This window comes from Brassica napus, chromosome A1, assembly GCF_020379485.1.
Source record: "Brassica napus cultivar Da-Ae chromosome A1, Da-Ae, whole genome shotgun sequence".
In the NCBI taxonomy this organism is placed as follows: Eukaryota; Viridiplantae; Streptophyta; class Magnoliopsida; order Brassicales; family Brassicaceae; genus Brassica; species Brassica napus.
Window position 1 is genome coordinate 21,314,952 of NC_063434.1, and position 13,187 is coordinate 21,328,138.

General features: G+C 34.1%; 2 protein-coding genes and 1 pseudogene across 5 annotated transcripts; 1 reads left to right on the forward strand and 2 right to left on the reverse strand.

Moving 5' to 3' along the window:
- Positions 1-1,805: 1,805 nt before the first annotated feature.
- LOC106434072 (probable pectinesterase 29) lies at positions 1,806-3,598 on the reverse strand. Its single transcript, XM_013874906.3, has 4 exons — positions 3,341-3,598; positions 3,088-3,247; positions 2,777-2,995; positions 1,806-2,598 (listed from the first exon to the last, which is right to left on the reverse strand). The coding sequence occupies exons 1-4, from the start codon at positions 3,556-3,558 to the stop codon at positions 2,185-2,187; spliced, it is 1,011 nt and encodes a 336-aa protein (XP_013730360.2). The 5' UTR covers positions 3,559-3,598; the 3' UTR covers positions 1,806-2,184.
- Positions 3,599-7,846: 4,248 nt separating this feature from the next.
- On the forward strand, positions 7,847-9,436 carry LOC111199039 (annotated as a pseudogene).
- A 219-nt stretch (positions 9,437-9,655) lies between these two features.
- On the reverse strand, positions 9,656-12,307 carry LOC106434078 (transcription factor FAMA). Of its 4 annotated transcripts, XM_048736663.1 has the most exons (6): positions 12,094-12,307; positions 11,803-11,895; positions 11,021-11,674; positions 10,359-10,793; positions 9,856-9,980; positions 9,656-9,758 (listed from the first exon to the last, which is right to left on the reverse strand). In XM_048736663.1, the coding sequence occupies exons 2-5, from the start codon at positions 11,824-11,826 to the stop codon at positions 9,891-9,893; spliced, it is 1,203 nt and encodes a 400-aa protein (XP_048592620.1). In that variant the 5' UTR covers positions 11,827-11,895; positions 12,094-12,307; the 3' UTR covers positions 9,656-9,758; positions 9,856-9,890. The 4 variants fall into 4 exon arrangements, with proteins under 4 accessions (XP_048592620.1, XP_048592616.1, XP_048592624.1 ...); XM_048736659.1 differs by lacking the exon at positions 9,656-9,758 and having other exon boundaries at positions 9,788-9,980; XM_048736667.1 differs by lacking the exon at positions 9,656-9,758 and having other exon boundaries at positions 9,788-9,980; positions 11,988-12,095.
- Between the last annotated feature and the right edge of the window lie 880 nt (positions 12,308-13,187).

The following is a 13,187-nucleotide window of genomic DNA, read 5'->3' on the forward strand; positions in this document are numbered from 1 at the left end:
ATTTACAAGAATTTTTTGTTAATAAAGAAAAATTGGAAGACTTTCAAGGAAGTCATCTCTAAGAAACAAACATAAAAGTCAACTGCAAAACTAACCTTTTCATTGACTAGAAAACTTCCAAATACGTCTTAGACCATAAGACTTATACGGAAATCTTCTAGCGAACAGATTTGGAAAAAAAAATTGATTTCATACAGTTAACTAGTGAGATAACTTACTTAACTTCTCTAAGCACACAGAAGTTCAACACGAAAGCGACCTACTTGTTAATGACCAAGAATCTTGAGCTTGAATGGCTCTATGAACCTTAAATCTTAGGTCTTTTGGATGAATAAAGAGAGAAAGTGAAAGAGATGTGATTTTAGTGCATAAGAAATGAGATATGAAGAGTGAAAACTGATTTTTAGATGCATTAAGAGCTCCAAATTGGTTGTTTATGGTGGTTGGTTTATTGATGGCAATGACAATATTATAAATATTTGAGGAATATGAGGATGGTAGAGTAAAATGCTTATTTCGGAAAAAAATAAAAAAAGTACTGGTATTTTCGTAAATAATCCAAACTTTTAGGGTGAATAGGTCAAATAAAATTTTCAAAAAAGAGTCATGGATTAGTTTTGTATCTGATTTTGAGTTTTGAGTCATTTTTGCAACAAACTCTTAATTCTTTGGAGCTATTCATCACATTTTGAAGCCCAAAATATTTACCCATCTATACAAAGACAATAAAAATCATGTATACAAAGATAAATACAAACAGTAAAAGAAATTCAACTAAATACTTAAACTAATTTTCCATTAAACACAATATTATTCAACAAAATAATATTTAATTTGAATATTTTTATCTAAACATATCCAAAGTTATTCAAAAATGAATTACCCCAAAATTTTCTAAATATTTCATTTTACATATCTAAAACTAGGGGTGGGCGTACGGGTACCCACTCGGGCTCAGTTCAGATCTATTCGGGTTTCGGATTTTCGTGGTTAAAGATTTCAACCCATTTGAATATTTCTAAATTTCGGTTCAGATTCGATTCGGGTTTGGATAACCCATTTAAATTATTTTGAAAATTTTTAAATTCATTATATACTTTAAATTTCTCAAAAAATATAACAAAATAATATATTACATATAAATTTGTATAAAATATATCAAAATACTTAAACTTAACATATAAATTGGTATGTTTGAATATATGGATAGAGAATCAATAGATATTTTAAGTTTGTTTTGGTGTTTTGAGAATATCTTAGCTATTTTATACATGTACTTTTGATTATTTTGTACTCCTAAAAGTATGATGTTTTACAGAATTTTGATGTTCCAATATATAAGATGTTTTTATTTTTCTAGGGAACTTTTACTTTATTAAAAACTGTGTACCCAATCATATTTTAATAGTCTATTTTGTAATTGGTTGAATACCATTAATTTATAGTTTTAATAATACTTTTTAGACAAAAAAGAGTTTTCTTAATATGTGTGCTTCTACCTAAACATCTTATATTTAGGAACAGATGAAGTATATTTTAAGTATTTTGGATAACTTAAAAGTATCTTATATATTTTGAAAGTTTTTTTTAATATACATCAAATCTAAAAATAATGGATATATTTAAGTATACAAATCTATTTCGGATTCATTCGGGTACCCAAAATATTTCGATTTGGGTCGAGTTTGGTTTCGTTTTTTTTTAATTAAAAATTTTTGAACCCGTTTGGATATTTAATTAATTTTGATTCGGGTTTGGTACTACTTTTTCGGGTTAGATTCGGTTCGGTTATTCGGATTCAGGTTTTAATTATATGAAAAATTTAAGTTATCTTATCTTTTGTTAATTGTATTTGTAGGTTATTTTTTGTGATGCTTCCGGAGAAGCTGTAGGCACCGTCGGTGAGTATTTGAGGGCTTCTCTAGTTCTCTTGGTAACGCTCTGAAACTTAATACTGTACTGCACAAGTCTTACCAGTTACAAGTTAAAGATGAAACTTGCATGAAGCAATTAATATGGGTATTCATATGCAAACCGAATCCTTATAACCGATAGTAAATTTTGCACATCCTTTATTTACCTTTATGCATAACTTGATAAACGCAAATCCACGTAGTCAAACTAAAAACTTGGGAAGGATAAATAAGAAAAAAAAAACAAGATAAACAGAAGCAATGAGATCAATCAAATACGAATGGGCAAATCTTGAACCCACCCACCATTGTTAATGAAGTTGAGACTACTCAAACTTTCAACCATGGGTCCATTCAGCTTCTTAACCCAGCTCACACGTCTCGTCGTACTAGATCCACTTCCAAAGCATCCAACTTCTGCATACGTCAGCTGTGATTCGTGGCCCACTAAGTTCCATGCGTCCCAACCTTCGGGAACAACCACATTGGTCAAGTTAGTGTTGTAAAAGATCACTCGAGCGTAACTACGCCACGGTCTGCCCAAGTAAGCCATCCCGGTTCCGTGAACGAGACTATCCATGAACACGAACCCGTTCGCGTCGTACGGGTTTGTCCGTCCTTGAGCCGTTATGTATCCAGCTAGCCCCGGTTCTAGTGTCGCTCCTAGCACTTGAATTACACATTTCTAGAAAACGACCAATCACATTAAACTCGGACCATAATTTGTTTGGGGATTATTATGTTAAAATTATTTTTTTTCTCATTGTATTGGCATAGAGAAAGTAAAGAGTTATTGAAGAAAACAGTTTGACTATTATTATTATCCTACATATAATTATGTGAAGAGTCAGAATGTGACAAACCTTGTAAATAGATTGGCCGTTACCAAAGATGAAATCAACGGCGCCTTGGATAGTGCAACGGTGAAACAAGTGTCGACCATCCGAATCCCACAAGGTATCTTGAATTCCGGCAAACCCTACCGAGTAAAAAGCACACTTATCACCGTCGATCAACGCCGCCACCGCTGGAGTCCTAGGGTTCTTGTTCACTTTTCCATTATTCGGGAAATTATACGTATTCTAGACAAAAAGAAATAAAAACCCTTTTTCATGTTCTAATAAAAAATGAATCAAATCAACAGAAGAAAAAGACCGCAAAACCTCCACAGTACCACGAAAGTGAGGCTCTTAACGACGGTGTTATCTGCGATAGTAGCAAAAGTAGGACTTTGTGCAACTGAGTAATGGTCGTCCCATTCAACCCTAGTTTTCCTCTTTCCAGCCCCCACTATTACAATGAAGGGTTTATCATATGGTATCTTTATTTTCTCCCTAAGGCATAAGAGAAAAACGTTAGTAATCATATTTCATATATATATATATGAAAACCTTCATTTCAAGTCAACTAAATGTAACTATACTGACTTGTAAAGGCCGGCTGCAACGTTGATGAAGAACCAATTACGATTGTTGGCTGGAACCGAATCGATCGCTTTTTGTATTTTCGTGAAATTTCCATTGCCAGATTGATCCACGAACACTTGTTGGCGGTACACTCCGTATCGTTTAGCTTCGATTAGCTGAGGTAGACAGAAACAACAAAAAAGAGTGACAAAAGCGATGAAAAGTAGATGAGTTCCCATTAGAGGATATATCAAAACGTAAGAGATTAAGTGGGGGAAGACAAATGAGAGTAGTGGAGGAAATGGATATTTAACCAGTCGGTAAGATTAATGCCTTTTAATTATTTTATAAATATTTGTGCCAAGATTTATTTCTGTTTTCTTTTGATCACGTACGGAATCAAAGTAGAATTTAAACGAAACTGGCAAGTTCAGCTTTGTTTCCGGATTTGGTGGTCAGATTTGCTTTTGTGTGAGATGTCGCAAACCAAACATGGAAGTTGTGATCTTGGTGATTGTGGAAAGTGGGTAAAAATAAAGTTAGTCGTCGAGACTTTGGATTCATTTGGAAAGGATTGCAAATATTATGGAGATCTTTTTTTTCGTCAACAAATTATGGAAATTAATAGTGAATTTTCTTTAGTAGAAATTACATGGGATTGGCAGGAAATTAGGAAAAGAGTCGTATATACAAACGAAAAAAGGAAGTAGTAATCTTTGTAATTGTGGTAACTGTAAAATTAGTGGTCCACACTATACATTCATTTCAAAGTTATTACAGAGAAAATTTTAATAGTGATAAATAGGATAGTAATTTGTATATGTTAAGGTTTCTACAACCGTAACATCCATAATTCCCCAAATCGTGTTCTTACATTTAAAGAACTTCACGATTTTTTAACATCGAACCAGTGATCTATTATTCAAGTTTGAGATCCCTATACATTAATCCTGGTAGCTACGTGTCATCACTCGAATGATTCTTATAATCATTTGAAAAATAAACTTATCCATATAAATATATGTATTATATTTTTTCTTAAACTAATTATCAAACTGATTACCAGTGTACAAAATAATATTTTCAATTCTTTCCTAAAATAAAAATTACAGAATTACCTAATATTGTTAACATGTATATATGACAAATAATGATTATGATTAATACATATTAGGATAAGACCTGCGTCTTGCGCATGTTGAGTTTATTTGTATATATTATCAAATTTGTTTTTATATATTTGATCATTTTATTTATACATATATAATATTTTTTGTTGTTTTTATATAATTACTTTCCGATGGACCGGATCAATTTTTATTAAAAATTATGGAACTAAACTATAATTAATATATCATGGATTGATCGGATTGGACATTAAACAAATTATGACATAAAAAACCTCATTTTTTTCCACCGAACACATTCTTGAAAAAATTGAACAATACTGTTTCCACGGTTGAATTATTTTGACTTTTATCTTCCATATGGTTTTGAAAGGTTTCAGATCAACATCGAATTGATACATGTTATTTTAACGCTTTTAGTCTATACTTAAGGAAAACTTACATTTTGTAATTTAAAATCGTTTTAAAAATTCAAAATATAACATATAACATATAAGAATAATATAACATATAAAACTTTCTCGTTTTTTTAATTTAAAGTCATTTAAATTTTTTTTTAAATATAACATATAAAGTTTCCTAATTTTTGTAATTTAAAATCATTTAAAAAATTTGAGCAGCCATGAAGTTGATTAAGCTTTCTTCCTCGCAAGATGAGCAGCCATGAAGTTGATTAAGCTTTCTTCCTCGCAAGATGAGCAGCCATGGAGTTGTTGGAACTTTTTTCCTCGTAAGGTGAGCAGCCATGGACCCTTGTTAATTGTTTCTCTTTGTTGCAACTGTGGCTTTCTTTCTGCTTACAACTGATTGTAGTCTTTAACCCTTTTGCATGAATAGCCGGAGATAGCCTTAGTTTACTGCTATAAGATCAAAATCTTTCTTTCTGGTGTGACTAATAGTAGGAACATGTATTCTCATGGTATGTTTTTCTCTCAGTGGAGTGAAGGAATTAATGGGCAGCACATCTTGATGCAGATTTAATATTTTGTCCAACTCCTTAGGTGAGAAAAAAATGCTTATGGCAAGATCCAAATCAGTAGTTGCAACTCACATGGTGTTTGGGTAGTGCTCTCCTGTTTTTTTGTTAGTTCTTGTATTTTTGTTAAGAACTCGTTAGGAAACTTTTCTTCAGCAATTCATTAACTCCCATATGCAATGAGATGTACTTATTTGCTCAATGATCGTTGTTATTGCGGAACTTGAACAATTTTGATGGGATTCATTGAGTACTTCAGAAGTGTTCTCTTCACCCAGATTTTAAGCTGATTTAAGATTGAACTACTGTCTACATGCTATAAACCATGAAGAAATTAAATGTGGTTTTCTGTTACCTTGTAGTGGTGGTTTGGTATGCCTATAGTATTCCAAAAAATCCTTCCTCTGGCTCCCCTTGCTTTCGGAACTCGTCAAAATTTATATCAGAAAGAAATGTGTTGTCTTCTGCTTAAGGACCTTACATCTTTTTTCCTGCGAGACGAAGTTGTGCACCTGGATGAATTGGTGGCATCTAGGGCCAGCCAAATTGTCGGAAATGGATTAACAATTGATATTGGTAGTGACTGCTCCTGGCTGGAGCAGTGAATCCAAAGAATTTAGAGGTATGATTCGTATTTGAGACCCGAAACCAGTAGGAATTCGTAACCAGTTACGGCGTTGACTCTTCCTATTGTTTTTAGCACAGTGTTATCCTTCGTTGGAGAAGTGTTATGGGTTTCCAGCTGTGTGAGATTATGGATCTAGTCTTTTCCCCAAGTGGTTTAGATTACGAGTTTTTGCTAAAAACATGTAATGTCTCTTCTGCCTATCACATTGTCATATAGTTAAAACTGCATCTTTTTCTAGCGCCAAACTGTTAGGGATAATTTTTGTACAAGCAATTCGTGCTAAGCTCTACGGAATGATAGGAAGAAAGAGATAACTTGTCATAATATATATTTTCTCCTACTCTAATTGTTGATAAAACAGAAAGTCTCGCCTCTTGTCTACTTCCATATGAGTATGGGATATTATGTTATTAGTTGTCTTGATAGTATCATGAGATATGGGCAGAGCCGGCCCTTGGGCCAAGCCAAGGAAGCAATGGCTTCCGGCCACTTCATGATAAATATATTTTCGGCTACATATTTTCAAAAGTTTCTCTTGGTCTAGTGGTAAAATCTTTGGCTAACAAACTTCCCTGCCCCAACCAGTGTTTGATTCTCCAGTAAAGCAGCCAATTTTTTTAATTTGTTTCTGGTCTTAAATTTTGTAGGACCGGCACTGGATATGGGTCATATGACTCATGAATACCTTTCTATTGATGATGACCGTATGGTCTTTCTTCTGTAGTTGATGGTTCATTTTTTTTAGGTTTAAGGCGATTCGACTATATCTTGAAATTTGTGAATATTCATATTTTCTTTAGAAAATTTTCTTTTTATCTGGAGGCATATGAAATTATATGACTCGGAAGGTAGAAGCCGGAATCGGGAAATTGGCATCCTACTCTAACCCGAAAGTTTTTGCTACTAAATGAATAATACCCAACAGTTTTAGCTTTCGTTTTCTTTTGTCGTATCTTTGTTTTCAGTTATCAACCTGTTTCCCCAAATTTGTTTTACATATGCACTTAGAGCATGTGCAACGGTATTATTAAGTCAATCCTTAGGAAAAATCCTTAATGCTTTTTGATTAAAGAAATATTAAAAGAAGAAGGAAAAGTTAAGGATGATCCTTAATTAAGGATTAAAATTCGAAGTTCTTATCGTGCTGGCAGACTGTGATATGTCCGTTGTTGTGTTGTGTCTCGTTAGGTGAGAGGAAAAACACGCGTGCACTTTTCTCATTTTCTCTCGAACCCGAAAAAAAAAAGCAGAGCAGAAGGAGAGGCGATAGAGAGGCGACAGAGAGGCGAATTGCGATCCCGACCTATGAAGGTAAAATTCGATCTTAATTTTTTTTTTCATTCTCGAGTTTATGCATGTTGATTTCATCACGTTTTAGGGTTCGATTGAGATGTTTTATAAAATCTAAGGTTTGAAATCGGATTGGGGATTTTTTTCGATTTAGGGTTTTCGTATTGGTTTGATTTTTTTGCATTTTCGCTAAGGTTCTTTGTTGTTATCGACTGGATTAGAGAGGTTCTGGTGTGAGTTCACAATCGATTTATGGTTTTGGTTCTTGATATCAAAATTATTATTTTTTTAAATAAGAAACGTCAGCAGAAAAAAAAACCTTTCAACCTCTCCCGGACCATTTAGTTCTTTATTTTTGCATTTGGAGTTGATGCATGTCACTTTCATCAGTGTTTATGGCATCGATTGTGGGGATCAAATAGATTTTGGGTTTAAAATCGAATTGGGGTTTTCGTCTGCTTGGAAACTCATTGTTGATAATGTTTACATTCGTTTCTTGTTTGCAAATGGCGAATCCACATGAACCTCATTTCTTTAAGCCTCTGCTTCCTGGTTTCCATAGTGGCGTCGTAAGAACCTCACTCTCTCTATTTGTTTACATTCGTTTCTTGATTAGATGTATTTCTTGTTTGATTAACTTTGCCTTTTCTTGCAGACAATACCACTTGCCTTCTTCTCAAAGCACATAGAAGGGAAGACGAACCAGAAAACATGGAAACTAAGATCGGACGCTTCAGATCAAACTTGGGAAGTGATACAAGAAGGCAGGACACTCACCGGAGGTTGGAAAGATTTCACCACAGCACATGACCTTCAAATCGGTGACCTTGTCATCTTCAAACTCGAAGGAGACATGGTGTTTCATGTCACTCCTTTTGGTCCTAGCTGTTGTGAGATTCAGTATACACATCCTCAAGGAAGAAGCCGACGCGGGTGATGCTGATGACAATGAGATTAGTAAGTTTCAATCAAAGTTCATAGTTTTGTTCCTACCTGTTGTGAGATGTTTTGACGTGGAAACTTGCTTCTTTTATTTCAGGAGGAACAGGGGCAATGTCTTCGTTCTCATTCGACTACTGTTTTTGGCTGAGGTCACTGCTTCAAATCTAAAAGTAGACAAACTTGTGAGTCAATTTTCATACGTATAAACCATATTTAGTTAGTCAATTTTCATACGTATAAACCATATTCTGTGTTTGCAGTATCTTCCTAAGCGAGCTACGAGTTCTACTGCTTTGAACAAACAATGCCAAGAGATGATACTAGTGAACAAAGAGGGAAATTCATGGACTGCGAGTTTGCGATTTAGCGAATCAGGCGGCATGTATTACATCACAAGAGGCTGGGGAAAGTTCTGTCGTGATAACAGATGCAACATATGAGACTTATTTTTGTTCAATCTGGTTGGAGATGGGAAAACTACTCCATTGTTGTGTGTATGTCCGGAAAGTAAAGAGTGTTCTGAACTACTCAGCAAACACTTGAGCAGAAAGCGTGGTGAGTCTTCTCCATTGCCTTGCTTGAGACGTCTTTAACTTGCTTGTTCTTTCTTTGCTTTTGGTTTAACTTGCTTGTTTGGTTTTGTTCTGCAGGTGACATTGCTTCAAGCTCACGGGTGAATTAGGAGAATGGTCAAGTAGTCTTGCGTCTCTTTAGCTTGCGTCTCTTTAGCTATGTATCTCGGACTTGTTTAGAGCTTATATCCTCTTGTTTTCCTTGCTACAATATATTTGTATGATCATTTCAGTTTAGACTCAAGTTCTTGTGTTTCTCGAGTATCAACTCACTTATAAGTTTAATCTTTTTATTCTACTCTTGTAAGTTTAAATCTGTTTAGCTAACTACAATCTTGCTTCTCTTCATTCTCTTCTCTTTTATGTTATACAAGTAAGAACATAACAAAATAAAGCTAAGAAGATAACAAAAGTTGTACAAGTAAGAAACATAATTTATTTACAAAATGAGAAATTATATACAAAACTTTTACTTATAGATAAAAATTAAAACATAATTTAAAGTTATAGTGTAAAAAAAAACACTAATTTTAGCTTATAGTTTTTTAAAAAATATAAAACACTTATTTGATTTGATTCAAAATATTTGTATGTTTACATTTTCTTTTCTAATAAATGAAAATTTTTAATTTCAAATTTTAAAATTTTAAATTTCTAAGATTAAAAAAAAAACACTAAGGATTCCATATTGGATAACACCATTGGACCTATAATTATGATAAGAGTCCTTAACTATTGAAAAAATATACATTATAATATAGCTAAGGATTCCAATGGTGGGTAACACCATTGGAGTTGCTCTTAATTCTTTTGCCTTTTGGATAATTGCCCCAAAGAGAGTTTTAAACTTGTATCATATCGTCTATGCTAAACAAATCCCTGAGGGAAAAGACGGTTTGGAGTACTGTAAAAATGAAAATAAACAACACAAAAAGACGTTTAAAATGGATTCATCATCAACTTTTGTTTTTAAGCCACAAACGTAAACTTGTGAAAAGTACCTTTGACCGAAATAAAAGGAGAGATATATAATTCATTACATGGTGGTATTTGCATGAATAAAACTAAATATCTCCTGGATCGAACTTGCAATGTCTTCTGCCGTAAACCTTGTCTCACTTGTAATCTGCACATGTTGTACATCACCTCATGTTAGCCTTTTATCATTTTGCTACATATTTTTTATAACAATACAAATCCATAATACACCGCTCGTTTGTGACTCCTTTATGATGTTTTGTTTTGTGTGTCGATAAAACCTGTAACTAGGTGCTGCTGTAAAACACTTTCATTAAATTTTGTACTGCCCTAAATTTGTTTAATAAAATCAGAAAATATACCTTAAGCATAATTAATGCTATAGCCTATAATTGTAATTTTGTCTTATATGAATATTTTCTAGTTAGTAGACTATTGTTATTTTCTTTATGGCTTATTAATTTGATTTATATAGATTAATAGCTAAAATACGCGATCAGAAAGTTTATATGTAAGTGAAACCTACCTTGACATTGAAGGAGTAGAGGACGGTTTGTTCCATGGTAGTGATGTTAGTGTGAAGGATAGAGAGATGAAGATCCTCCAAAGCAGCTATAGTCTTAATCAGTTGTCCTGGTCTTCTTCTTGAAAGTATCTTGATCATGGCGTCAAACCCTAGCAGCTTCACCTCTACATCAGCCAAACACGACTTATTCTCTGCCGTCTCCTCCCGAAGTACTCCTCCACCCTCAGAATCGGTTACATTTCCGGTAATAATCTGGGGATTATTAACCGAAGTTATGGGAGAAGAAGTAGTCGTGGTCGTGGTCATGTCCCCAAGATGCCTATTACCAGTTTCTCCCAAGATTCTCCGACGCTTCTGTGATTCCAGACATTGTAGGAGTTGCTCAAGCTCTCGTACAAACTCTATTGCTCCTCCTATGATTGACGCTTGATCTCCCTATTATATTGCATGCATTATTTATTATTGTTTTACAAAATTTGAGACATTCATAGTTATTTATATGAACACAATCACAAAAACCTTGGCAAAAAAAAAATCACAATCACAAAATAAAAATATATGACCAGTATGCGATGCGCCACTGCAATCACCCTGGTCCCGGCAGAGAGGTGAAAATACTTTTTTTACCAAAAAAATAAAATAAATATATATGTGAATAATACCCTTTGGACGTAGGACCCAGGCATGAGAGACCTGAGTACACGAAGATGCTCGTTCATTTGCTTCCTACGGTTCCTCTCGACCGCGATATGAGTCATTCTTTGGCTTTCCACTTCTTCGCTGGTTTTGCTTGTTCTAGCTCTCTTCCTCTTGCTCTTTACCTCCTTTGTGGTAACATTTTTGTTATCTCTATCTTCTTCTTCTTCTCCTCCAATAAAACGGAGCTGCACGGAGTTGTTATCGTTTTCATCTTCTTGGTTTTCCTTTTCTTCAAGAAACACGTTCCCTATGTTACCTTCACACTCACCTCCTTCTTGAGACATGAGATGATGAGTTTGGTTATGATCCTCTATCTTATCGTTCAAGACTGGGAACTTTAAGAAATAAACCGGGTCCATCCCCGGCTCGGTTTCTTGATCGTCTTCATTTCTGGTCTGGCTCAACGCCAGTTTCGGACCGAAGTCCGCAAACTGCATCACGTCTGCAAAGCTCATTTTATCAAAAGTTGGCGTTGCTCCGAATCGAGAAGGGGACAGTTGATGCTGTTCCGGCATCGATTGCTTTTCTTGCTGAAGGTTTCTGTTGAACATGTAGTCTATCATACCAGCGCTGGTATCATCCTTGCCGCCTGAGGATTCACCTAAGAAATTGGGTTCCTGAAAGAAACCGGAGAATCAAATTGATATCGAAATTAACATAAACTTACTCATATACAAATATATACATATTTATTATGTTTATATATGTTGGAGAAGAAATCAATGATTAAGATATAGGTACGTACCGAGTAATCTTTATCCATTGCCATTCGCACTTGATTATAAACGTCTGAACTCTTAAGGCTAGTTACGGTTTAGCTTCTTGACTCCAACACGACCTAACGACAACGATCCATGAGCTTCAGAGTCAGTTGATCAAAACATATACATGAAAAACACCACACGTTGAACAATAAAAAAGGAAAAAAACCTTGTTAAGACCAAACCTATGTCTGAATTACGAAAAGAATAAGTGATTAACACCAAAATTCCAAACTTGTTTACTATTGGGTTTGATGAAATAGAAGAGGGCTGACCTTGTACGAGTTACTAGGGTTTGCGATAGATTTATATAAAAGACATGCTAAAGTAGCAAAAGATACACAAGAGATAAATGTATTCAGAAGTCACAAATGAGCAACTACTACTAAACTCCCATATATATATAAACATACGCATATATATGCAGTATGCAGTAACTAATGATATATATATATATATATATATATATAGAGAGAGAGAGAGAGAGAGAGAGAGAGAGAGAGAGGCATTTGTGTACATAAATAGGTTTAGCAAGGGGCATCAAAGTTATTAAATTATCAGTACATTCTTAATAATTCGTTTGTATAATTAACCCACCCCCCCCCCCCCCCCCCCCCCACACACACACATGTTTGTATAGAGTAACTAATGAATCATTGTATATATAATTCAGGTTATCTTCACAGAATAATTGAAAATATTGTCGTTCAACTACGTAGTAAATCCTTAAAATTATTGTGTATTTTTTTATATTAATTTTGAAAGATGAGATACATTGTATTATTTTTTCCTCTAACTAATCTACTTATTGGCTAATTAGTCCATTAACCAAGAAATAAATACCAGAGCTTGGATTTTGTGTGTTTTCATTGTATATACTAGTAAGAAGCAAAAGAATAATGGATTATGGTTATCACAGTTTCCATGGTGAATTTTTGAATTGGAGATCTATTCTTTTTTCAAATATAAATTTTTGGCTTAAAAGTGTTTTCTGTTTGAAAGTCAAATTCGAAATGGGGATCTAGAGCTCTTTACAAGTTCAATCGAATTAAACACCTAGTCAAATGAATGATTATTGAATTTTCCAAACCATATCTTGTTTTTCTAATAAAGACGATATACTTTTTTTCCTTTATCTGCAAACGTAAGAGAGCGAGAGGAGCCACAGATAAAGAAAAAGGGAGAACCGTGAAAACACACGTGTATCACCTCTCTCTATTTTGAACCATTAAATAGTAGATAACTTTCAGAGATCACAAGCAAAGCCAAAACCGCTCTTCTTTTCTACCGCTTTTTCGTGAACTTAATCAAATCTCTCTACGCGTCTCCAATCTTTATTTCTATAATTTCATATTGAATTACTTTGTAT